Genomic DNA, 27,186 nt, shown 5'->3' with positions numbered 1-27,186 from the left:
CTTCACCCTTTGGGGAACCCCTCAAGTGGATCTGTTCGCCACCAGTATCAACAGGAAGTGCGATCAGTTTTGTTCAAGGGAATTTCCCCCAAGAGGAGCTCTAGGGGACGCGTTCATAGTAGACTGGGAGTTTCCACTTCTATACGCTTTTCCTCCAGTCCCTGTATTCCTCAGATGATCAGGAGGTTGAGAAGATTCCGGAAGACTGTGATCCTAATTGCGCCGGATTGGGCCAGGAGAACGTGGTACCCGGACCTTCTGGACATGTCCATCTGCCCTCCGATTCGTCTTCCGCAAAGAGAGGATCTTCTCTCGCAGAAGGGAGGTCAGGTTCTCCATCCAGACATCAGAACCCTCAACCTTCACGCTTGGTTTCTGAAAGGTTGAGCTACAAGGATTGGGACCTCCCGGACGACGTCATGGAGGTGTTGCTTTCAGCTAGAAGGCCAGCAACAAAGACTTTATACCGCTGCTGTTGGAACAGATTTTGCAGCTGGTGTAGAGAAAAGAATATCGAACCCTTTTCATGCAGTACACCAATGGTGTTATCTTTTTTGCTCTAGTTGGCGAATTCAGGTCTTCAAGTTGGTACGATCAAGGGCTACCTCGCAGCGCTGTCAATCTTTAAGCGCACTATGGAGGAGCCATCATATTTCAAATTACCCCTAGTAATCCAATTTCTGAAAGGGTTAACTAATGTCTATCCCCCAAGGCCGTTCCAAGTTCCCTTGTGGGACTTAAATCTAGTCTTACATTTTCTGATGGGTACTCCTTTTGAACCACTCCATTCCTGTTCATTAAGATTTCTCACCCTTAAAACAGTCTTCCTAGTGGCTCTAACATCTGCCAGAAGAGTGAGCGAATTACAAGCTCTATCTTTCAAACCTCCTCATACAATTTTTCACAAAGACAAAGTTGTTTTACAAGTGAAGCCTAATTTCCTCCCAAAGGTGGTCTGAGTTCCACATCACTCAGAAAATAACCTTACCTTCATTCTCTCCTCCTCCCCATCCAGGGAAAGAGGAAGAGAGGCTACCTAGGCTGGATCCAAGGCGTGCCTTGAGTTTTTATATCAACAGACTTGCTAGAATAAGGCAAGCAGACCAACTGTTAGTAGGTTATGCAGGACACAAATTAGGATTGCCAATCACAAAACAGACCATTTCAAGATGGATTATTTTAGCCATTCTAGATTGCTACAAATTGGCAGGGAAAGAGCCCTCTCAACACCTTAGGGCTCATTCAACCAGGGGCATTGCAGCCTCTTTGGCTCTCCAAAGAGGGGTACCGATTCGAGACATATGTGCGGCTACCACATGGTTGTCCGCACATACCTTTACAAAATTCTATAGTCTGGATTCCTCCTCTAGCCAGGAGACAAGATTTGGCAAAGCTGTGTTACATTCTGTTCATTCTTATAGGGGAATATTCCAATTTTACTCCCACCTCCTCTTTCACACCACTGCTATAGGAGTCTATCAAGATAAGGAATACGTCGGAGAAAACGATCCCTTCGAAGAACAAGTTACTTCTTACCTTGCAACGTTCTTTCGATGGAATGTTCCTCCGACGTATTCCTTATCGCGCCTCCCATCCATCCCGCAGTAAAACTTCCCTTGTAGTTGCAGCTTACGCTCCTTCAAGGTCAATAACCAATTCATGCACAGCTAATTTCAAACTTCAAAACGGAACTGAGCAACGGCCGCAGCGCGAGTCTGTTTATACGCACGATGACGTTGGCGCAGAGAAGGAGGCTGTCGAGGGACACCAGCTCGAGGGATGTCAACACGCAGCGCCCTCTACTGAAAAAATTTACGAGGCCAGCAAGATGGAATGTAATCTATCAAGATAAGGAATACGTTGGAGGGACATCTCATCGAAAGAACGTTACAAGGTAAGAAGTAACTTGTTCTTTCAGTTTATTACTGTTGGGGGTTTGTTAGGTAGCTGTTGTAGTTCTCCAACCTGATCAAAAGTGGTTTCCCCCTTTAAAGGTTTGCTGTTGTCTTATTCTTCGTCACACTCCTCTCCGGCATTAAGCTTGATATTAAAGCTCAATTTTATTTTTTCTTTCTATATACAGAAACTATTACCTCGCCATCTAGGAGGTTTGGAAACACCAAAGAGGATGGGGATTGTTTTGTTACTTTCTGATCCCCATATCTCTGGGTATAAGACATGTCTATACGCTTCTCTTGTACAAGTCCATCCACAAGGTAAACATTCTGGTCATCTTGGAGTCTCTTCAGGAAGGGAAGTGGTTGGCACTCTCCCTGTTCAGGATGCCTTTTTCCATTTGATCATGAGGAAAGAACATTGAAAGTTCCTGAGGTTCAAAATGGGATTGTGCATTTTTAGCAAAAATGCTTTCACTTCTGTCTGAACGATGCCTCAAGAGTATATGCCGAGGTCCTTGCAGTGGTTGCAGCTCATCTGAGGCTTCAGGGGATTCGTTTGTATCCCTACTTGGACAGCTTTCGAATGAGAGCCCTTTAAAGGATCCTCTTTCAGAACACGTTCAGGAGGTGTGTGATACTCTGCTTAGGCTAGGTTTTGTTTTGTAGGTCAATATAAAGTCCCATTTGCCACTGGTACAGAGGATTCAGCTCCTCTGGATAGTTCTCAAAACATTTCTAGGGATGGAATGTCCTACCCTGCAGAGGATTGTCCCCATCCAAGAAACCATAAAAGTTGTACAGTCGTGAACCTGTAGTCAGCCAATATGGCTCTGTTACAGTATGGGCTTCATGGCCTCTTATATCCATGTTCTGCAATTTACAGTGCTCCAGGAAGTCCACTTTCAACTGTTCAGTCAGGTGCACCAGACTCTCAGCAGAAGTTACTGAAGGTTTCCCTGCAGCTTATTCAGGCTCTGCTTTGGTGGACTCCCGAGGAGCCCCTGTTCCTCTGGGGTTCCTTTCTGGAGTCCTCCAATACACTTATTTGCTGCAGGACTCAATAAGATGTTCATGAATGGGTGAAAGCTTGCAATCCCTAGTATGGTTGGACGAGTTCCTCTGTGCTCCCCCTCCACTACTGACCCACAAGGTGCAACTGTAGAATAAGCAGTACATGATCTTGATTCTGACTGGTTCGAAGTCATGATAGTCCTGATACACCAATCTACTTCTTATGTCTGACAGAGTTTTTCTGGGTCTTTCCTTGAGAAACATCCGTCTCTCCCAAGAGAAAAGATTGCTCCACCAACCCCTCCCTTCCATTGTTCAGCTTGAGAGCTTGGTACTCGAGGACCTGGTTTATGCTTGTGTGTGGATTTCTGGCCTTACATTCAGATTATGTGTACAGCCAGAAAGGATTCAACCAGAAAACAATATAAAGGCAAGACCCTAGAGCTTTATGTTAATCCTCTAATGGCATCCGTAGACCAGGCCATGTCTTTTGTCACATGTGGCTAGTACTGGCATTATTATCAACTCTTGCTAACATATTTCTGTTATTGTGGCCTTCTTGAACAGGGACGGGCATCGATTTTCAGAATCCGGCAATTATATGTCACTTTAATGGCCTCATTCATCTTTGTCCCCATGCCCCAGTCAGAAACCCAGAGTCTGATGGACGTAAGGGTGATTTACCTTCCTTGGGATTCAGCAATTCTTAATCCAGGTCTATCCCGCCTTAATACCTCCCACCGAGCCATTCCCTCGGGCATGTGCCAGTGTTCATTTTGTTTAGGCTTGACAAAACAGATAGGGCACTGGCACCTGGTGCGCAGGGCATGGTTATATAGCGGTAGTGTAATGGTGGGTCAGCTAAACCGCATTCTTTATTCCTAATTGCATGTGCTGCTTCTGTCAGTGATCCGTTTTATGACCTGCGCTGCTGCAAGATCAAGCTTTTCTCAAAATTATGTGACGGAGGGAAAACCATGGACTAAGGATACCTGAATTGCCATGAGTCATTTTTGTCCATTATGGTTCTACTCCTAGCGTTTCTCACAGGAAAGCACGCCTGGCACTGCCAGTATTACCCTATCATTCCTCCTTGTCTGTATAAAATAGTGTTTATTTCCATGGCTCATTCCCCCACCCCCCCTTTTGTTCTTTAAGCAGTCCTGTAAATTAGCTTCCCTGTGTCTTTCAAACCTTACAAACTACAATGGGGATGCCTAGATTGTTTGGTTAATCCACTAAACGGTATCAAAACCTGTGGCATTTTATCCATGCAATATAGTGAGGTAAATATGCTGAATGTCAGTTTTGTGCAGATTGGTAAATGTTTTAGGACGTTATAGACAATTTTAAAAAAAAAAAGCCTGGAGGAAAAGTAGTTATGTTGGGTGTTTTACGATTAGCCAATTGTTTCATTCTAAGCAACAACTAGCTGGGATGTGATGTCCTTATGTTAATGGTCTGGCACAAAAGTTTGTCTTAAACATTGAACCCCAGAGTGTTGGCAAATGTCATGGCTGACTCTCAAATCAGTTTTGCCAAACTGAACAAAATGTAGCAGGTTTTTTCCTAACTTCTGATTCCTGATTTTTTTTTAACGATGATAGTAAAGTTTCTTTGAGTACTGAGTTTGTCCATTCTTTGGGTTTTTCTTGTAGCTCATAGCCATAACATCTGGAAATGTAGTCGCATACTTCCAGACCTGGAATAGTGCACTATTTGTGGCAGTTTATTCATTGAGTTTGCTAACCAGTAAAATTAAGTATGTCAGTTTCTTGTTAATTTACAGGAATTTGAGAAGACACTCGACATATTTAATATCACTCTTGCCAGACAGCAGGCAGAGGTTGAGGTAAGACTATTTTTACTTACTATTTATTTCTGCATGACATTGAATCTGAAACCAAAGGAAACCTATGAAGAATGGCATTTGTTGGCTTTCAAAAGTCTTTCTTGCAGATTTTGATTTCTATTTACAGTATAATTCAGTGTTTGTCATATTGTACTTGGTTTAAGCATACATTAAAATAAAGTTACGTAAACATCTAATTTCTCCCTCATCTGTGAAGAAAGGTCTGGTGCTGCATTTAAAATCTCAGAAATCCAAGTTGTTAGCTTTTGGTGGGCTAAATGAAAATAGTATTGTGATGGCACAATGCATTAGCTTTCCTAGTCCTATAGATTTCTTAATCAGATGGATGGTAGAGGTTCCTAAGCCAATGTATTATACCATATATTCAGCATATATTCATTTGGTCCAAAATAAGCTTCTCATCTACCAACAGATGCTTAGTTACTCTCTTTGTTAATGAATGCCTGTAAAACCAGCAGTGCTCCGGATAAGATATTGAGCTGGGATTATTTTACTCCCTATTTTTAAACTTTGAGAGTAACTGATTTCAAGAGAGTAAAAATGACTTTTTCCCCTTTGCAAGAGAGTAAAATGTATGTGACATCCAGCCGAGGTGTGCAAAAGCTGTATGGAAATCATTACTATGCAGCAGCTATCTGCATTGTGACAGAATACACCTTTCTTTATTATCTAAGGTCTGGCCATTTGGTCGCTCCTGTATATATGTAAATGTTGAAAAGACAATCTAGCCAATTACATAGTAAAGCAAACATGAATTGTAATGTGCGTTTTGAGGTTCGATAGTACAATTGTCTTTTGATGTTAAATAAAAGTCCTCATTTCCTGGAGCCATTACTAACTAACGGTAAGCCAATGTTATGAAACAGTGCAGAGAGGCAAGGACTCCATGCTAAATTCTATATCTAATCTCATGGTCAAATGGTTATTTATATAGTGCTTTTGGCAAAAAGCTGTGCATAGAACATATTTATCACTATTATCACCAAACCGAAGTCAGTACTCCTTTACCGACCTAAAAAGGATGAAAAACTGAGTTGGCCTTGCAGGGATTCGAACCTGCAACCTACAGATCACGCACAGATCGCCGCTATGAGTGCTCAACCCGCTGAGCTATCTTATTGGCTGACATCCTTCAGTGGTCGGTAAACCTAGTATCGACTGAGGTATAATCATCACAGTGCCTAGATGTTGGAACGAACCATGTATGAAGTGCTACACAAAGTTAAATACCTATCTGGATTATCACAGGGACAGGTTTTGCTGAGTTTCTATTTCAATTACAAATGTAACTTTCATTTGTTTGTTTTTGAACAGCGTTTGCTCTTCCTGCAGAGTCAGGTTTTGGATATTTTAATTGTAGTCTTGAAGATTTGCGAGGCTAGAACACATGTGATTGGTTTAATGACAATCACTCGCCCTTATGCAAAGACTCTGCTGCCTCTGACCATTTATAGTAATGTACCCCATTGACTGCAATGTTGAACCAGACTGTGCATACTCCCCATTTTACATGATTGTGCTGTGTGCATGATTATGCAAACAGCACAGGAACTCTGAAAAATACAATTATGCAATACTGGTTTGCTTTCACTGGAAACAAAAGCATAATTTGTTACAAAAGATGAATTCTCAATGGCAACTTAGTTTTCCATTTTAAAATTATGCAATCCTAAAATGCTAGGAAAATAACTATGCACAGTGCTTAGGTTTGCTCCATGAGCATCAACACACCAGAAGCTGAATGGAAATAAACCATGCCTTTTATCAATGTGCAGTTTCTTTTTTTGAAAGGCTTCAGAGAAATAAATTCTGTTTCATAGGCGTTTATCCATGGCTTGCAATTACATCCATGTAGCTAAAAATAGTGTTGTCTTTTCTGTCAAGTAACCTGACCTTTGCACTGCCCTCTGCTCTAAACTTGTGTGTAAACGTACACAGCAAAATAATAAAGCTGTCGTATTTACAAGACTTTCCTGTGTAAAAAGGCCCTGTATGCACCTTATCTTAAGGCCTGAAGACCGGCAGGTTTTTCCAGAGCTATAATAACATAAATGACCAGAGTTTCTGAATCAAAGCCTTCTAATAGTGCCTCTCCAATTGTTTGGACAACTAACTTGACATGCCTGAAATTTTTTATGCAACTACCACCAGAGCACAAACCTGTATTGTGGCCTTTTATATTTATTGGATAGCTATGTCTGCCATCTACAAACCACATGTTATGCAATGGTCATTTAAAAAAAAAGCACTTTACTTGCTGCATTTTAGCAAAAGATAAACAAGTATATCATTGTGCAGAATATAAATACATTTCTGTGCACTGGTTGAGCATAAATAATGTTAAAGCAATCCGTCTAAGGCTTTGAAAAACATTGAGCTTTTTTTTTTCTATTCAAATGACGTGTTCGCCTGTCCCTTACTTATAGGTCCCTCTTTCGCACGACCCGGAGGATATAGGCACCCTTGGAATCAGAACCCTAGTGCATTTTTCTGAGCATTGCAAAGATTTTAAAGGGAATCCAACATGTATGCATAAAGATGCACACACCTGGCCCTGCCAACCTCTAATCACCATTTTTTTTGTTTCCTTGGTTGTCCTTACACTTGTTTGGGCTGGACGTGTTACTTGTTATATCCCCCCCCCCCCCCGTATCCCATCTTCCAATTGGCTGCTTATTGCTAAACTTCCTTTTTATAGGCAACATACAATTCAGTATGTGTGTGTTCTGGTTGAAATTTGATGTACTCAATTAGTCCACTTGGTGCTCTTTTCATGATTTGATCTAACTGTGCACTGTTCAGGTATCCAAAAAGGTTAGTTCAGGCTTGCAGCTTGCCTTTGTAAATACCAATCCGAAAGAAACTCTCACTGGATCTCTGAGAGGTGACAAGGTTTCTGATTACTGTTATGGGGTCCTTTCAATACCATAACACAGAGATTGGTGCCACTGGCTTACAGACTGATCAACAGAGTTGTTACAAGTAATAAAACATTTATTTTGGCTTTGATAGACACAGGCATGGTGAAACGGGACGCACATCCTTTCACTTGTGAAATATGAACTCTGAACAGAGTTCTGATAACACCTTGAAGGTATTAAGATGTTCAAATCATCAACTCCTTTAGAGTGAATGGGCAAGAAATATCTTCTAGACGTAAGACATTGACTTAAGCTACTGTAGGTTCCCTGGGAATTTAATTGCTTCTGCAGGAGATGTAATGGTAAACTTTCTGGATCCCCAGGGAGGTCTGTGACAAATTGTCTTTGATTTTTCATAAGAGATCCCTTTTCCTTGAATAAATTAATCTACAGACATTTTGTTTCAATCAATCAATGATTCTCAATATTGTTTCTGGGAACAGTAGTTTTGCTGTGGATCGCGCTGCGTTCAATGTCTCATTCAAACAAATCCAAGCTGTGCTTCCTGACTTCTACAGCAGTTCACCTGTAGTGCTCACACTCGGACCCATTGGCAAAGCGTTTCTATATCCAGCCTTCTCTTTCATTCCCAAAGGTAAGAAGAATACAGATTCTTCTTCTGATTTTGTATTGCTGTATACAGTGTGTAAATTCACAACTTCCTTGTCTATTCGCTGTATCGTGTTGCTTTACCTTCCACTAAAAGTGTCATTCATCCCTCTTCAAATCCCACCCACCCACTCACATCCGATAGCTGTGTGTCCAATACCTTCAATCTACTATTCAAGCCTAGTACAGCCTTTGGTATTGAGACTCCAGTGATATACAGTCACGCCCCTATGTTACTGCTATGGCTCAATGCTGTATGTCTCCTGATTCATCCCCCCCTCTTCCCTGGTCCTCATATGATGCCTCTCATTCTCCCACCATGGTACACGACACTTTACCACATTACTGTGACACACTACTCTTGCACAACCGCAACACCATGCCCCATAATCAAAAATTCAGACTTGGGGCCCTCCACTCTGCTACCCGGTACTAACGCTCTGTGCCACCCCTGCCCACCTCTTACACCCTTATCACCAGCTCCATGCCTGCACAAAAATGGCCCAGCAGCTGTCTACTACTCTGCCGGTGCGCTGCCCTACGCCTCTGCCCAGAATTACCCCAGCTCTCGTCCCATTTCATCGCCAACAGTATTCTGCCTGCACATAGATGCACCAGTGACTGCATTCTTGCCTGGAACTGTCACCCTGCGCCACTGCCCAGAGTCAGCACAGCCCTCCTTTTCTACCAGCACTTTGCTCGCTCAATGATGGCTCATGTTTGCACATAGATGCCCCTGCGACTGCCTTCTTGCCTGCAAGTGTCACTATGTGCCACTGCTTAGTCGCCCCTGCCCTCCTCCTACTCCTTTTTTGCCAGCATTATGTCTGCATAACGATGCCCCTTGTCCGTATATAGATGCCCCTGCTACTGCCTTCTGCCCTGCAACTGAGTCGCCCTGTTCCACTGCCGCTCCTGGCTGCCACAACACCATCAGCCTCATGCTCAGTGAAAGCTGCCCCAGCAACTTTCTCATCTCGACCATGGTGCCACCTTAAGCATGTGACCTCCTCCAGGCCACTGGCCCTCACAGCCCTGCCAAGGCACCTCTAGGCTAATTAAACTGAGTTCCAGAACTTCCTCCGCTGAAATCCCTCTATTCTACAACTCTCTCCCATTCTGGGCTCAGTTAGAACCAGTTGTTTCAAGGGGCTTGGGTCCTCCGACGTATTCAATATCTATGACAGTAATCACCACAGCTGTGCTGCTTCGGAAAATCTTCCTGTGTCTATGACATCGATACGCTGTCCTCGAGGGCCTCCGTCGAGCCGACATCACTGGAGGTTATAAGTAGGATGCACGACGCCTGTAGCTTCAGTTCCATTTTTTCCGCGAATGTGTTCGCTTCGGAGATCTCGGCGCGCCTCGATTCTACTGAATCTTGTTCTTTTGGTTCTTCAAACCTGTTTCTTCATTGCTATCGGTATGATGTCTTCGGCTCCTTCCACCCCGCGGTCCGGGTTTAAGAAGTGTCGGGTGTGCGGGTCCAAGATGTCGCTGACAGATACGCACGACGTTTGCCTCTGGTACCTCGGGGAGGACCATGATACGGACGACTGTGTCGACTGCCAATCGCTCACATCGAAGGCCTTGCAGGAGCGTAAGAAGAAGCTGTCGGTCGGTAAGGTGGCCAAGCCCCGGAAGTCGCGTTCCATTGGTCTTTCGACGGACGATTCGAAGGGAGACTCTCTGCATCGTCGTCGGGAGTCCGGGGGTTCTCGGTCTGGGAGTCGGTCCTGCCATTCCTCTGCCTCTTTGAGGCACTCCAGGAAGCGCAGCCACCGGTCGCCTTCCCCGTCCTCTTCCAAGGACTCTGCCCGTCGGCGGGTTCCTTGTCCCAACAAGCATTCCACTCCTGAGGAATGGGATTCCTTCTGAAAGGAGATGTTGGCGTTTTTTTAATCGCAGGGCTCTGGTCCGTCCGAGCCGTCTGAGGACGCCGGTCGTGGCCGTGCTAGAGACACTGCTCGTCTGCCTTCGGGCTCGAGCAGTTGTCACGACCACCGGGCGCCTTCGAGGTCCCGGTTGGACAAGGATGGTTGTTCTAGACATGCCCGTTCCAGGTCCCGGTCCTCGACGCCATCAAGACCGCGTGAACCTGTGAAGTCTTCGAGGAAGACATCGACGCCGGCGGTGCCGAGGTAGTCGATGGACTCTCTTGAGGCCCTGCCTCTGAGGAAGTCGATGCCATTGGCGCCCAGGCTGTCGAGAGACACGCTCGGGGCTCTGCCCTCGAGGCCTGTGTCGACACTGTCGAAGCAGTCGGCGCCGCGCTCGACGCCGATACCATTGACGCCCTCAATGCCTTTCGAGGCAGCTTTGTCGGGGATGCCTCGTGGTGCAGGGGAACCCCCTAGATAGGCTCTGGCTAAGGCAAAACATGTCTTTGTTCCTTTTTCGGTTCCCTCTTTCCAGCCTCTGGATTATATTTCTGGGGTGATGAGGGGTCTGAGGAGGGTGTGGTTCCTGCAGAGGTCCCTGATGACATTGTTTCTGGTCATAGCCAGCTTGTGGACCTGCGCCAGTCATTGCATGACGCCAGTGGCTCAACACCTCTCCGGAGGTGGAATTTGGTAGGCCTGAGCCTGGCACGCATGCCGACTCCTCTTATCGGCGCCTGATGTCGAGGGTCACGGATTAACTGGGGTGGTCTGCCCCCCCTAGGGATTTTCAGCAGGATGACCTGACTGATATCCTGGACCATGGTCCACCAACTGACCCGGTGCTGCCATTCCATCTGGCCTTGCAGAGAAGGTGGCTGCGGCTTGGACTTTGCCGAAGAAATATCACCCAGCCAGTGGCGACCCCTGCTACTTGACCACCCACCCCACTCCGGAAAGTTTGGTGGTGCAGGCTGCTACGGCCCCCGCAAAGCAGGCGTCGTACCCTACCATCCCTCCTGATAGGGACGACAAACGTTTTGACGGCTGGGCGAAGAAGGTATTTTCTTCTGGGGGTATGGCGCTTCAGGCTGCCAACTCCGTTTGTGCCTTGTCTCGTTTCACGCACACTCTGTGGAACTGTATTTCCCTAGCGGCTGATCATATTCCCGAAGGGGAGGAACGGGATGGTTTCCTTGCTATCGTGCAGGATGGCAAGGATGCCATGTGTGAATCCGTTCAGTCGGGTCTGGACATGGTTGATTGCGTCAGCCGGTCCATGGCGGCTAGCACCGTAATACGCAGGTTTGGGTGGTTGCGGAAGTCTGGTTTTGCTCCTGATGTGCAGGCCCGCCTCCTCAACATGCCCTTTGATGGTGAACATCTTTTTGGCAGCAAGGCTGACGAGAGTCTTGAGGTTGCAGACCTCCAAAGCTGCAGCAAAGTCGTTGGGCGCTGCAGTCCGCCAACCTCTGCCTTTTCGTCCTAGGGGACAGCAATGGAGGGGAGGTTCCTTTCGATATTACTCGTCCTTTAGTAAATCGAGAAGAGCTGCTGGTCAAAGGAGCAACCATAGGAGTGCCAAAGGTGGAAAACAAGGTACTCGAGGTGCCAAGGCCGCACGAGCAGTTGCCTCTTTACTCTCAGGCACTGCCGCAGCCGCTTCAGCTCAGCCACAAGGCCCATGCTTCTCCGGTTGGGGGAAGGCTGGCGCAGCATCTTGTAGACTGGCGTGCATTACTTCAGATGTGTGGGTTCTGGAGATCATAGCGCACGGCCACTGTCTTCCTTTCCGGCAGAGGACTCACGACAATCCACCAGGGAACTTCTCTTTGAAGAGTCCGGATCCGCTCCTTGCGCAGGAAATTCAATCCCCGCTGGAGAAAGGCGCTATAGAACTGGTGCCTGTAGCGGAGAGGAACAAGGGATGGTCTACCCCTTATTTTTTGATTTCGAAGAAAGACAGAGGCATGAGACCCATCATGGACTTGCGCGGTTTGAACAAGCTCCTCAGGAATGACAAGTTTAAGATGGTTACTCTTTCTCAAGTCCTCCAGGCCCTTCAACTTCAGGACTGGTTGGTGTCTCTCGACCCCAAGGACGCTTATTTTCATGTGCCAAGCACAAGAAGTACCCGAGGTTCGCGGTTGACGACTCGCACTTTCAGTTTCTGGTCCCGCCTGTTAGGGAGAATTCTCTCTTTAGGCTGAATTTCCTAACCTAGTGAGTCCCCCAGCAGCTTTGCTGGATTTCTGGAGTTTGTTTTTTCTCCTGCCAAGAGTGAGACTCTTTTTCTCCCACTCTTGGACATGATTTATAGTGTTCCTTTGACTGTTAATGTGTTTTATGGGCTATGGGGTCCTTTACTCCATAGGGTCTCGTGTGTTTTTACTATGTGTGTTACAAAGCACCCTCCGTGCAGTAACACAGGGGTGTCATAGTGATACCCCACCATAGACTCCATACCCTGGGACTGACTACTGTCTCCCAGGGCATGTAAAGTCACCATTGGCTTTACTAGTCCCAAATTATTAACATAAACCAGTACAAACCATCATATTGTGGACGTACTGGTCGGGGCAATTCGATTGCCCTGGGGTCTGTTAGTCGAGGGGGCACGTCTCCGTCCCCCCTGATCGAGTTTTGGCTGGTGGCAGTGGAAACTACTTTTTATATTCGACTGCGAATATTTCCCTATGTCAGCGGTCGTTGGACTCCGTCGGAGTCCAGACTCCATATCAATCTGTTGGAGCTGATGGCCGTCAGGCTTGCCCTGAAGGCTTTTCTGCCGACTGTGCGAGGAAAGAATGTCCGGATTCTGACGGACAACGCAGTGGCCATGCACTACCTCAACAAAAAGGGGGGGCAGGGTCACTTCCCGTGCAGGGAGGCAATGCAGATCTGGTTCTGGGCCATCCAGCAAGGAATTTCGATCTCAGCAGTTCATCTGGCCGGAGACGAAAACGAGACGGCGGACGCTCTGAGCAGGCAGAGCGCGATCTCTCACGAGTGGGAGTTGGCTCGGGAGATTCTCCTGGAGATCTTTGCCCTTTCGGGGACCCCTCAAGTGGATCTCTTCGCCTCCAGTGTCAACCGGAAGTGCGAAAAGTTCTGCTTGTGGGAATTTCCTCCAAGAGGAGCCTTAGGAGACGCATTTGTGGTCATTCCCACTGCTGTACGCGTTTCCTCCAGTCCCCGTCATCCCGCAAGTGCTGCAGAGGTTACGGAGGTTCGGTTCCCGGATGATCCTCATTGCTCCGGCATGGGCCAGGAGGACGTGGTACCCGGACTTTCTTGACTTGTCCATCTTCCCTCTACGTCGTCTTCTCAACCGAGACAATCTGCTCGCACGGGAGGGGGGGAGGGGTCAGGTTCACCATCCAGAGGTCAGATCCCTCAACCTTCACGCTTGGCTTCTGAAAGGTTGAGGTATCAGGATTGGGACCTTCCTGAAGATGTGATGGAGGGGTTGCTTTCGGCCAGACGGCCGGCAACTAAGTCCCTATACTCTTGCCGTCGGAGAAAGTTCTGCGACTGGTGCAGGGTTCAGAATGTGGATCATTTTTCATGTGAAATTCCTGTAGTTATGTCTTTTTTGCTTTCTTTAGCCCACGGGGGGCTTGCAAGTGGGTACCATTAAAGGTTACCTGGCGGCGCTGTCCATATTTAAGCGCTCATCTGAGGAGTGTTCTTATTTTAAAATTCCTTTAATTTCTCAGTTTCTGAAAGGGCTCACTAATGTGTTCCCTCCGTCACTTTTCCAGGTGCCTGGTTGGGATTTGAACCTTGTTCTCAAGCTTCTAATGGGTGCTCCATTTGAGCCTTTACATTCTTGTCCTTTGAGACTGTTAACCCTAAAAACTATTTTTAGTTGCGGTCACATCCGCTCGCAGAGTGAGTGAGTTACAGGCACTTTCAGTTAAGCCACCCTTCACTGTGTTTCATAAGGACAGGGTTGTCCTTCGAGTTCGTCCTTCCTTTCTTCCGTAGGTGGCATCGGAATTTCATTTAAGCCAGAAGGTTGTTCTTCTGGCATTTTATCCTCCTGCGCATCCTGGTAAGGGCGAGAAGAGGCTCCATAGGTTAGATCCTAGGAAAGCTTTAAGTTTCTACATTTCACGCATGTCCCGGGTCAGAGTGGACGATCAGCTCTTTATTGGTTACCCTGGAAGGCGTTTGGGACAAGCTGTGACTAAGCAAACTTTGTCCAGATGGATTATCTTGGCAATTTCTGAATGTTACCGCCTGCCGGGTAAGGACCCTCCTGTAGGCTTACGGGCCCATTCGACTAGGGGTATAGCTGCCTCTACTGCCCTGCAGAGGGTGTTCCTGTTCGTAACATCTGTGATGCAGCCACTTATTTGCTTCGGTCCATACTTTTGTACGTCACTACTCCCTAGATTCTATCCATGGGCAGGATCTGGCCTTTGGCAACTCCTCTTGACCAAACATCTTCAAAATCTTAAACCCACCATCCATTTTCTTATCGTTTACTGCCAACCCGACCACCCGAATAGGCCAGAACTAGACATCCCCCTCTTTCTCTCCTCTTTCATCAAACCGGCCACAAAATTCCTTGTCCTAGGAGACTTCAACCTTCGATTCAATGAGGCCTCAGGCACTAACGCCAATGACCTCACCATCTCTCTTAACGAGATGCAGTTCTCCCAACTCATCCACTTGCCTACCCATTCCAAAGGACGAACCTTGGACTGTATACTTTTACTGAACATTACGAAAATTGCGCCTGTGTCATGATCTAATCACTCCCTCATTCAAGATATCTCAAGCCCATCAGCCACCCAACCCTGTCATCACTGATCCTCCTTCCTTCGGCCGCAACACTGCAAGCTCACCAAAGCCAGACTTCCACCCACCCTCCTCAAACACCTCTCTGTACCTCCCCCCTGCCAATGACCCAAGATCATGCCTCCCTGATTCTCTCTGCCCTCACTCATACCAATGACCATCACGCCTCTCTGAAACCTATTCTACCCAAATTAGGGAGAAGACCAAACAATTGATTTTCAGATGAGCTTATCTCACTTCACCAACGCAGACATGCCCTGGAACACACCTGGAGGCAATCCCCCTCACCTACTAACCTCACTGCATACCTTGCTGCTTCTAAAACCTATTAAAAAACTCCTCATTTCGGCTAAAGCTAACTCCTTCAACACCAGCTCTAACACAAACTAACTATTCTCCACCCTTAAGGAGTTAGAAAATACTCTCCTACATCCTTTTCAGTCCACATTGACAAAGCCTGGTGTTCTAACATTCAAACAGCCATCTCTAACAAAATGGACTCCCTAAAAGTCCAAATTGACGCAAAGAAAAATCTGATGCTTGATAAACCACCCACCCCTGCACCTCACTTACCTGTCCGCAACCCCCTACCTTCCATTTATCCCCTGTTTCTCCAGAAGATATTGTCACCACTATTCTACACCTCCAACCATCCAAATGTAAAGGCGTTGTCAGTCCTGCACACATTATCAAACTCTGTGCAGTTACATTAGCACCTGCGATTGCTGACTTTGTGAACGCTTTCTTCACCTCCAACAACATCCCCATCTGCCTCAAAACTGCCTGGTTCTCGCCCCTCATCAAGAAACCCTCACTCAACCATCCCCTCCCCTCGAACTACCGGGCCATTACTACTGTACCTTACCTTCTCAAAATCTTAGATTGCATTGATCGCAGATCCAAATTTACCTAGAGCAATGCCAGCTTCTTGTATCAAGACACTCTGGTTTCAGACACAAACACAGCACAGAAAGAGCACTCTTGGATCTCAAAATAATGTAACTTGACAGTCCGTGGCTCAGGAAATATTGTCATCCTGCTGCTCCTTGACCTATCAGCTGTGTTCAAACTTGTGGACCATGACCACCTCTGCCAAAATCTCCTTCCAAACTTCTACTTTTCACACCAGGCTTCCCAATGGATCAAATCATTCCTGAGTGAACGCATTTCTAGGATCTTCATAAACCGGTTTGCTGCCGATCCCGGTTCCCTGCGGTGTCCCCCAGGGATCTTGCATCTCTTCTTCTATGTACAATACCTATACTAAGATGCTTTTCGACCACCCTGACACACTGAGCATTCCATACACCAACTTTGTTGAAGACACGCAAGTTCTACTATAAATATTTGGGAACTATGCCCATGACGTTGCAACAATCAAACCAGGCGTACAGTATCATCCAGAGCTGGATTGTTGCCGACAGTTTATGCCTTAACGATGAGAAAACTAAACTCCTTTATCGTAGGTTTGACTCGTCGCCTAAGCGCATTGGACGCTTCTTACTCCTCCATCCCCATCGATGGAATTACCATCCAGGCTTACAAACGCGTGAAGACTCTGGGAGTTTACCTAGGTGCGGAGCCTAGCATATCCCGCCACATCAATGCTCTAGCCTCTACTACTGCCTACACTGCCAAACTTACTTTCCTGGGTAGGAAATTTATCTCGCCTCTAAACTGTCCGATACTTGCTCAAGCTATTATTGCCAGTAAGCTTGATTATTGCAACATGTTGTTTTCCCGAACCTCTTCCAAAAACCTCTCAAAATTGCAGCTCTTGCAAAATAAGGCCATGAGATCTGCCCTGGGCCTAAACTCTCAGCCCACATTTCAATATCAGGAAGAGAGGCTCACTGGCTTCCCATGCAAGCAAGAATTGAATTTAAAACATTGACCATCACTCACTGATGCCTGCACAAGAATGCCCCCTCTTACCGAGTTCCACGTATTTCAGCAAAGCCAGTGACACGCTCCCTCCGCTTCTCCTCCAAACTTGCCTTCCATACGGCTTGATTCAACCTCAAGCGAGCGAGGGGCTCCAGCTTCACTGCTTTCACCCTGTGGAACTCCATCCCGATCGCATCCAGAATGAACCATCTTCCATCGTCTTTATAAAAAAAACTCTTAAAAACATAGCTATTTAAGAAATATGTATAACTTGTTAGTACTATGCTCAGCACCTGTGTCTGTCCGTAACCACTTACTTTGTACATGCGCCGTGATACCCTCGGGTCTGGGCGCCATATCAAATGAAATAAATGCATAAATAGAACATCTCACAATTACTTTTTTTATTTGCCACTTCTATTAATAACCAAAACAAAGGGGGGTCTGGGAGTCTCTCTGCCAGCACAAACACAGCCCATTGACCTGTTCTTGGGTGGATGGCCCCTGGGAGAGTCTCAACCAAGTCTTTAGCTCACTGTCCCTTTCACAGAGGAGAAATATCCCAGCATATCAGTCTTTGTCCTGCCCAGGGGCAGTCCAGCACGGAAATGCTAGGCAATTCTTCTCTGAACAAGCATACCAACAGCAACCCCAGACACGTGTTTCGGCCCAGTCGGGCCTCATCAGTGAGGTGGAGCTGTGCCTCTCTAAAAACAGTGAGCAAGGGGTCCACATCTGGATTCCCCTGGTAACTTAGGGTGAGACCCAAAGTTACTTAATATGCAAAACAAAGGGGGGTCTGGGAGTCTCTCTACCTGCACGAACACAGCCCATTGACCTGTCCTTGGGTGGATGGCCCCTGGGAGAGTCTCAACCAAGTCTTTAGCTCACTGTCCCTTTCACAGAGGAGAAATATCCCTGCATATCAGTCTTTGTCCTGCTCAGGGGCAGTCCAGCACCAAAATACTAGGCAATTCTCCTCTGAACAAGCGTACCAACAGCAACCCCAGACACGTGTTTCGGCCTAGTCGGGCCTCAGCGGCTCCACCTCAATGATGATGAGGTGGAGCACTCGATCTCATATTTCTCTCTTCTTACTCTTCCTCCCCTGTATCGTCTCTTCCCAACTATCTCTCCGACCACGCCTTGCTCTCCTTCTCCCTCAGTTCCCCCTTACCTTCCCCACCTCTCCCTCCTCTCCCTCCTTCTCTCGTTGAGACCTCCCCAACTTCAACCGTACTCCCTTCCTCGACTCCTGTTCTTCCTCCCTTTTCCCGACTCTCTGATTTTGCTTCCCTCTCAGCAGATAGACGCCCTCTCCTCACTGTCCTCCTCTATAACCTCAAGTCTTGACCAACTCTATCCTCTTAGATCCTTCTCACCCTCTCACAAACCTTCCCAACCCTGGCTCTCTTCACACCTTCTGTCCATGCGCCCCCTCTTCCGATGCCTCAAACGACTCTGGATCAAATCCCTTTCTCTGACTAATCAATCCTCTTATTTCTCATATCACTCTCTCTACGACTCTTGCCTCTCGTCTGCCAAGCGCTCCTACTACTCTACCCTCCTCCACTCACAACCCTCTCATCCTTGCTGTATCTTTCAGACCCTCTCTCGGCTTCTCTCCCCTCCCACTTCGACTCTTCCACAAACTCTTCCCCTCTCTCCTTCTGACTTCGCTAACTTCTTCTCATCCAAAATCCTCTCTTCGCCAGAACATCCTCTCCTCTTCCTCCTTCTCCCCCCTCCCCCTGCTCTGCCTACTTGTCCACCTTTTCTCCTATCACCCTTACATGTGTCTCCCACCTCCTGTCCAAAACTCACCCTATTGCTGCCCCCTCTGACCCCATCCCCACCTCCCTCATCCCTAAAATTTACCCTCTGATTCCTGTGGAGAGTCTCAAGCTTGAAATAGGTCCAAAATCCTGATTCTGTGGGGACACCATTGCATCATGTAGTCCGACTGAAGGTAGTCCAGAACCACCTCCCAGCCTTTCATGAAGGACCCATTAGAGCCTTGTATGTTATGAGACAGTCTTTCCATTGTGACCAGAGACCATACCTTCTGCAACCAGCTAAATATTCCCGGGGGGTTGCATTGCTTCCAGTTCTCGGCTATCACTGCCCATGCCGCGATGACCAGACCCATAAAACATCTCCATTGCGCCATTGAGTACCTTTCAGCTATTTGGTCTCTCAACCCACACAACCAGACCTGTGTTCATTATTGGTCCACGTGTGGGAACATCTCCTTCATTTGGGACTTCATCCCCGCCCAAAAGACCTGAATCCACTTACCGTCCCACCAAATATGCCCCCAGGTACCTTCTCTCCCACATCCCCTCCAGCATAGTTTGGACGCTTTTGGGAACATCACTTTAAGTCGCTCCGGTGTAGTGCCACTGCAATACAATCTTAACCCACGTTTCTTTTGCTTGGATGGATTGGGTCAGTTTAGGGATATTCCCCCATAGATCTCTCCGCTGCTCCTTACTGATGGGTTCCCCCAGCTTTCTTTCCCATTTTACCATGTAATTCCATCTGATCTCCACAGTCTGCATATTTATAAATGTATACAGTGTTGACGCAAATTTCTTTGACCCTGAGTTGGTTACGGTATATTTTTTAAAGGGCATGAGATCCCTCACGGCCGCCCGTTTAATTGTTGGCGTCACTAGCCAATGCCGAAGCTGTTCATATTTGTATCTTTCTGACTCTTGCAGCGTTATATGTCTGGTGCAGACCTCAAATGGCTTGACCTCCCCGTCCTGGTACATTTCACCTATTTTAGTCCACCCTGTTTATTCCCGTTTCCCATACGCCTCTTTCTCCATCCCTTGTGGGAAATCCGTGTTCCCAAACAAAGGAGTAAATGGACCCGGCACACTTGTCATAGCACCCTTACCCGTTTGATCATCCCATGCTTCGAGAGTAGCCCCGATGACTTAACTTAAACGCAAGTTAGGATGCCTATCATGTATGCCTTTCCATAAAAGGTCCTCTAACTGGGTTCTAGCAACAGCTCTATCTTGCTTGGCCCAGATCTTTTGCCCTTCTCCCCCCCCCCATCCATTCCTTTAAGACCCATAATTGCGACACCTGATAATATGTGAGGAAGTGCGGGAATGCTAGGCCTCCATCCTGATGTTGTGCTGACAGCACTCCCCTAGCCACCCTGGGCGGTTTCTTCCTCCAGGCATAGGAGTGGACCATTTTAGTTAGGGCTCGAAAAAAGGTCTTGGGGACTGAAATCCGGAGAGCCTGAAAATAGTATAGCAGCTTAGGAAGGACAGACATCTTTACCGAGACCATGCGCCCCCACCAAGAAATAGTCATTGGATTCCAGCGCTCCAACTCTCCATTGACTTTTGCCAATAGGCCCGTGTAATTCTCCCCATAGAGGGTCTCTATCCTACCCGTGAGAGTTACACCCAAGTATTTTATCCCAACTTCTGCTACTTTCAGGTTTAAGGAAGTTGCCACTCGGTTAATCTCCTCACCATCCCCTGCTAAGACCAATACTTCCGATTCTTTTTTCGATTTGTCTTCAAACCTGATACCCCCGAACTTCTTAAGTTCCTGACATACTGCCGGGAGGGATCGGGCCGGGTCCGTCAGGAGCACCAAAAATATCGTCCGCATAAGCCATCGCACTATGCTGGATGGCCGCCATTTCAATCCCTACAATCGAGGGTAGTTCTCTGATCTTAATTAGGAAAGGCTCAAGAAAAACAGCATATAGCAGCGGCGAGAGCGGGCATCCCTGCTTGGTGCCCATCAGTAACTCCACCCTATCCGTAACCTCCCGTTCAATGCTATTCTATTTGAGGGAGTGTTGTAGTTGGCTTTAACCAATTTCAAATATCCCATACCCTCCAGGGTCTGAAAAAGCATTGACCATTCTACCCGGTCAAATGTCTTTTCGGCATCCAATGCCAGGAGGACTGCCAGGGTTTGCTTGATCCCTATCTTTCTATCAAGTGAGTGATACGCTTGATATTATCATGGGTTTGATGGCCTTGGATAAAGCCTGACTGGTCCTTATTAATCAATTTGGGGAGAACTGGGGTCAGCCTAGCCGCTAATATTTTCGTGTAAATTTTGGAGGCTAGATTGATTAGGGCTATAGGGGGATAAGAGCTCGGAAGCATTGGGTCCTTGCCAGCCTTATGAAAGACCAATACTTTGGTCTCATTTATCGACTGTGTCATGTTGCCCTCCTCCTTAAAGGTGTTAAATAGGTTTGCTAGCAAGGGGGAGAGAACGTCCGCATATTTCTTATAGAAAGCCGCCGTGAACCCGTCGGGGCCCGGTGCGTTGTTTACCTGGAGTTCTCTTATAGCCTTCCTGACTTCATCCTCCCTGATTTCTCCTTCTAGAGAGTCTCTTTCTTCCTCAGACAGCCGAGGCAAATTTATCTCACTTAAATAGGAGTGTTGAACCACACAATTCAGGTTGTCCGAAGAGTACAGCTTCTGATAATAGTCTCTAAAGACTTCCCCCAAGTCTTCCGTACGGGTTACTGACTCTCCCTGTGCTGTTTTTAATCTTTTAATCAAGAATTCCTGCTGCTTCGCTCTCAACTGCCTGGCTAGGTACCTGTCGGCTTTATTCGCCTTCATATAATAATAGTGACGAAGATATAGGAGAACTTCTCTTTTTTGTACGAAGCGCATCTAGTTGGCCCTCTATATGCCTTAATGCTATTTTCAGGCGAAGAGTGGGCTTACGGGAAAGTTCCCTCGAAATGTCCACCAACTTCGACTCTAATTCCCTCTCCCATGCATATCGCTGCTTATCTTTGGAGGCTTTCAGGGCTATCACATGCCCCCTTATCACTGCATTTAAGGCTTACCACGCCGTGCCTACACTAACATCCCCATATCGTTGAGGGCCCAAAATTCCTCAATCTTTTCCCTAATCGAGTTTCCTATCACCGGATCCTGGAGGACTCCATGCGGGAACCTCCATCGCCAGAGTCCTGACCTCTTCTCCGGAGTTTTTATTTCCATCCACAGCGGCGCATGGTCTGAGAGCGATATGGGCCCTACTTCCGTTTCTTGTATGTCCCCAGTAACCCACCCGTGGCCCGAAAATAATGAATCCTAGACATTGAATTATACACATGAGAGTAAAAAGTGAACCCCCTCTGCTGACCCTTCATTTCTCGCCACACATCAGAGCGCAGTTGGCTAATTTTTTGGCGAAGACGTTTTGATGGAGCTCCCGGTCCTTGGTGACTCCCTGAGCTCCGATCAACTACAGGGACCCACGCCATGTTCAGATCGCCCCCCCCCAGGAGTATCTCCCTTTCCTCAAAGGCCCCCAACTTCTCTAATACCTCTCTCAGAAAGCTGTCTTGCCCCATGTTCGGAGCGTACACTGAGGCGAAGGTAAATATCCTCCCTTCCATTGTGACATTGACAAATACAAATCGCCCCGTTTTGTCCGCCTGTGTATTGTGTAGTTGGATATGTATCCCATCATGGAATGCTATCAGGACCCCTGCCTTCTTGTCTGCTGGGTTAGATTGTACTATCCGCTTGTGCCCCCTTAAACGCAACTTTGCTTTGTCTTGCAGTCTAATATGCAGTTCCTGCAAGAACAGGATGTCCCCTCTATCCCTTCTCAGGAAGTCCTCATCTTTCCTCCTCTTAACCGGGGCATTGAGGCCCCAGACGTTATATGTCAATATTTTCAGCTTCCCCATTGAGATTGACCCCCCACATTGAATAAGCCCCCCCTTGAAGCTCCACACTCCCACCGGCCACCACCCACCCTCCCCCCGAAAACCCCTGCTCCCCCCAACACCCCATAACTGTCCCGAGGAGGGCCCAGGAACCTATGGATGCTAGGACGCACTGTCCTTCAGAAATCTCTCTCTCTCTCTCTCTCTCTCTCTCTCTCTCTCTCTCTCTCTCTCTCTCTCTCTCTCTCTCTCTCTCTCTCTCTCTCTCTCTCTCTCTCTCTCTCTATATCTATATCTATATCTATATATCTATATATCTATTCATTCCGCCGTTGAAACCCCCACCGGGCCACATTCCTCAAAGCCATGGAAGCGATAAGACCCCTGTTTTACCCAGGGGTAACTGATCGCCCTTTCCTCTGGAGTCCCATCTCTTGCCAACCGCTGGCAGCTTTCAAAGGTCTCCCTCCCCCGTTTACTTCTTCCTGTGTTGAACCTCTTTCCATTCCCATACCTTCTTACTGTGAGTATCCCTGTGGCGCTGGCGCTTGCCGCCTCCATCGTCCTCCTGGATGCCCATCACCTGATGCCCCTCCTCACAAGATGTCACCCTTCTTGGCATTCCCTCCCAGGAGATTAGCAATCCAAACGGGAAGGTCCACTTGTATCGAATCTTTCTGTTCACCGGATCTCTGACCACTGTAGCCATCGCCCTCCTCTTCTGAAGGGTCACCTGAGCCAGATCCTAATACAGGTATATTTCCAGCCCATTCATCTTTATGTGGTCCATTCCCCTGGCTTTCCTCAGGATTTCCTCTTTCTGTGGATAGGAAGACATCGCCACCAACACGTCTCTGGTACGTTCCCTCGGCTCACCCGTCCTCCTGGGACCCACTCGGTGGATTCTATCAATTTTAATGGATTCCGCTTCTTCCTCTGCAAGTATGTCTCTAAATACTTCTTGTACCGCTTTCTTCAAGTCTTTTTCCTCCACCGACTCCACCATATTCTTAATGTGGATATTCGCCCTATGGGACCGATTTTCTAGGTCCTCGCGTTGTAGCTCTAAATTATGCTTCGGGCGAACCAGTGTTTCGCTATATTGCTGTACTTCGTCTTCCACATTTCGCACAATCTTTTACAAAGTGTCGGTCCGCTTCTCCAGTTTTGAGACATGCTGCCGGAGATCCTGGACCGCCTACTTCATATCCTCTCTCATGCTGGCAAACTGATCCTGCACCGTGGACATTAATTTATCTTGGAGGTCCTTCAACCATACCTGCATGTCCTCCTTCGAGATCTGTAATCCCTGCGTGGGGACCTGATTCTGGGCCTCGGGAGCCTCCGCCTGACTTCTCCCCCGGGAGCTGCCCGCCGTGTCAGCTGGCCACATCTGGACTAGATTTGTGTTCTGTTTACAAGAGATCGAGTGCGACCCAGATGGGCCTCCCTTTCCTTTGTTCTTAGACATCCGGTTTCCGACCGCACAGACCTGCGCACACCTCCTCGAGTCCCTTTCTGCTGGCTTATTCTGTTCACGGCTGTGCCCTCCACAGTCCAGGCCCCCTCGGGGGTCTGCTCGCCAAGACAGTGCGGGGACTCCCCTCCGCTTCTCCTCACTGCTCAAATGCACCCCCTGAGGTGTGGGACCTCTCCATCCACTGAGGCCTCTCCTGCGCCCAGTCTCCGCCAAAGGGTCCCCCTCCGAGGCTTCTCCTTCACCCACCTGAGGCTGCTCACCAAACCAGTGAGGACTCTGGCTCGTGGCCCCTTTATTGTCCGTTTTGCGGGGCCTCTACCCTTCCAACGTCCAGCTCCGGCCCGCTTTCCCTGCTCTGGCCACAATTAGACAGCCAGATGCTTTCCACCGCTTCTACTCTGTCCCAACCTTGGGTTCTCACTGTCCTGTGCAGGGCAGCCAGGTGTAAAATGAAGGTGCGCCCTGCCTGGGGCTTTATTAATGAGGGGTCCCCGCCCGAGTCCTGGCTAACCCTCTTCTTGCCTCCAACTTCTGGCCAATCTTCCTTCTCCCCTTTATCTCTAAGCTCCTTGAGCGACTTGCTTACTCTCAACTTTCTGCCTTCGTCTCATCCCACTCCCTCCTCCCCACCTCTCAATCTGGTTTTTCGCCCTAAACACTCCACTGAGACTGCCCTCATCTATGTCCTCAACTCTCTCCTCACTGCTCGCTATGCTAAGCAATCTTCAATTCTCACCCTCTTTGATCTTTCTGCAGCTTTTGATACCGTAGATCACCCCTTACTTCTTAGCACTCTGTCCCCCTTTGGCTTCAAAGACTGTGTTCTCTCCTGGCTCACCTCTTACCTCTCCAATCGATCCTTCACTGTCTCCTGGGGTGGCCGTTCCTCCTCCAGCCTCCCCCTGAACTATGGCGTCCCTCGGGGTTCCGTGCTGGGACCGTTTCTTTTCTCTCTCTATACCTCCCTTCTCTCCCCAGTCATCTCTTCTTTCGCCATTTCCCATCACTTCTACGCTGACGACACCCAACTCTTTCTTTCCTTCTGTTCCTTCACATCTGACCTCCACCTCACTCTTTCTTCCTGCCTCACGGCCATAAAAGATTGGATGTCATCCCACTTTCTTTCCCGCAATACTGACAAGACTGAGGTGCTTTTCTTCACTCCTCACACTCTCTCTCCCCCCTTCATCCACTTTCTACCTTCCAACCACCCCATATCTTCCCATGCCCGCAATCTAAGCCTCCACCTCGACTCCTCTCTCTCCTTCTCCAACCACATCTCTCCAACCTCTCGAGCCTGTTGCCACCACCTCTACAACATCCGCAAGATCCGCTCCCCTCACATTCCATGCTTCCAAACTCCTAATCTCCACCCTTATTTTCTCCCACCTCTTCTACTACTCCTCTCTCCTCTTTGGACTCCCTGTCTCTCATCTAACTCCCCTAAAATCCATCTACCACTCCTCTATTCGTACTCTGTCTCCTCGGCCCTCGAGACTCTATTTCGTCCTCTCTCTCTCTCGACTTGACTGGCTTCCCTTCCTTTCACAACTGAAATTTCAATTCCTCCGTCTTGTCTACAAATCTCTCCATGACCTGGACCCCCTACTTCCCCCATCCTCTCCTCTTCCCCACTGACCTAAATTGGTAGCTAATACCACTTAGGGGCATTGAGGACACCAGATCCCTCCCCCATCCACTCCCCCCCCACCCTCCCTCTTCCCCGACCCAAATCCGACACTGTAACTCCCTTCACCTACCCCCTCATCTACCATCCCCCCACTCTCTCCCCCTCTTGTAAATTGTTCTACATATTGTTCTAATGACCTGTTTCATGTTTGTAAATATGCTTCTCTCACTTTTGCACCTGTTATATTGTAAAGCGCGTTGGCTTAAAGCGCTGTATAAATTCAATAAATATAAACATATGAGCGGGTGGGTTTCAGGCTCATTCAGAAACATCAGCCATAACCGTTTTGCTGCAGCTGTCATCCTATATTATTGCAAGATAGTAATGGAACTACTACAAAGTTTAGCAATAAAGTCATCAAGAGACACAAAAACCCACCTGGAAAAAGTTCACCCAGTATTAAGCCAGCGTTGTCTCCCCAGGATTTTTGCAGACCAACATCAAAGGTAGGAGCAAAACCTGGAAAATTCCAAAGCGGATAATTTTTATGATAAAGCACTGTGAAACAACCTAGTCCAGGCGTTAAGTCGTCAGCACTGGATAGAAGGTGCAGGAGTCATTGTATCTGTCACTAAAGATAACTGCCTTAAGGTTAGAGGGGGCAGCACCGTATCTCTCTAGCGTCAAATGCACAACTTCAGCCTCTGGAGAATACCAATATCCTGCATATTGCGCCTGAGAAAACAGGTATTATAATTCTACATCAGGGGCCGCCAGGCCACCTCGCTCATATGGTTCTGTAAGCTTCTCCCAACTCATTCGGGCCATACCAGACCCCCATAAAATCCCCACCATCATGGAGGGTATGGAAGAGATGAGCCTGCCTGTCCAGAAGGAGATCTTGCCGAAATAATATAGTGGCTTGGGGAGGACTAAACTCTACAACGAGGAAAATCTAGGGAGATCGACAGTTTAGCCCAAATGTTAATTTTCGCCTCTAACTGTTGCATATATTCAGCATAATTGTCTGCATATAAAGTACGCTGTTGTCTAGCGACCTTGATGCCCAGGTATTTGAACCGGGAATCCACCCAGTGAAACCCCAACAGATCGGACATAGGAAGCTTGGCATCGGTAAGGGAAAACCGCTCCTAATTTGTTTTATTGTCGCTAAAGCCGGACTGCTTAGTGAATGTATGCACTTCATCAATCGCAGGACCAAGATTTAGCTCCAGGTCACAGATATATAGTAAGGGGTCATCTGCATACAGAGACGTCTTCTGGGGGTCCCGACAATCGTATTGCTCTGTGCCCATGCTTAGCTCCGATGATTTCTGCAAGCGGCTCTATTGTCAGTGCAAACAGTAAGGGAGATGAAGGGCACCCCTGGCGCATCCCTCTATGTAGACCCATACTAGGTGACAGCACAGAATTGGCCTGCACTCTAGCTGTGGGACAGGAATAGAGAAGCTGCACACAACTGAGAAAATGAGCGTTAA

General features: G+C 47.7%; 1 protein-coding gene across 5 annotated transcripts in view; it reads left to right on the top strand.

Moving 5' to 3' along the window:
* VPS13A (vacuolar protein sorting 13 homolog A) overlaps positions 1 to 27,186 on the top strand; it is a 2,994,934-nt gene that overhangs the window by 470,043 nt on the left and 2,497,705 nt on the right. For all 5 annotated transcript variants that reach the window (XR_011280366.1, XR_011280367.1, XM_069625905.1 and 2 more), the window contains exon 14: positions 4,699 to 4,761. Coding sequence is in view for 3 of the 5 variants with exons in the window: in XM_069625905.1 (XP_069482006.1) it covers positions 4,699 to 4,761 (63 nt within the window). In the remaining 2 variants the exon portion in view is untranslated. The remainder of the gene's footprint in view (positions 1 to 4,698; positions 4,762 to 27,186) is intronic.

This window comes from Ambystoma mexicanum, chromosome 6p (assembly GCF_040938575.1).
Source record: "Ambystoma mexicanum isolate Mex_15411 chromosome 6p, UKY_AmexF1_1, whole genome shotgun sequence".
In the NCBI taxonomy this organism is placed as follows: Eukaryota; Metazoa; Chordata; class Amphibia; order Caudata; family Ambystomatidae; genus Ambystoma; species Ambystoma mexicanum.
Note: the sequence above shows the minus strand (reverse complement) of the source record. Positions and strands in the feature narration are given on the sequence as shown.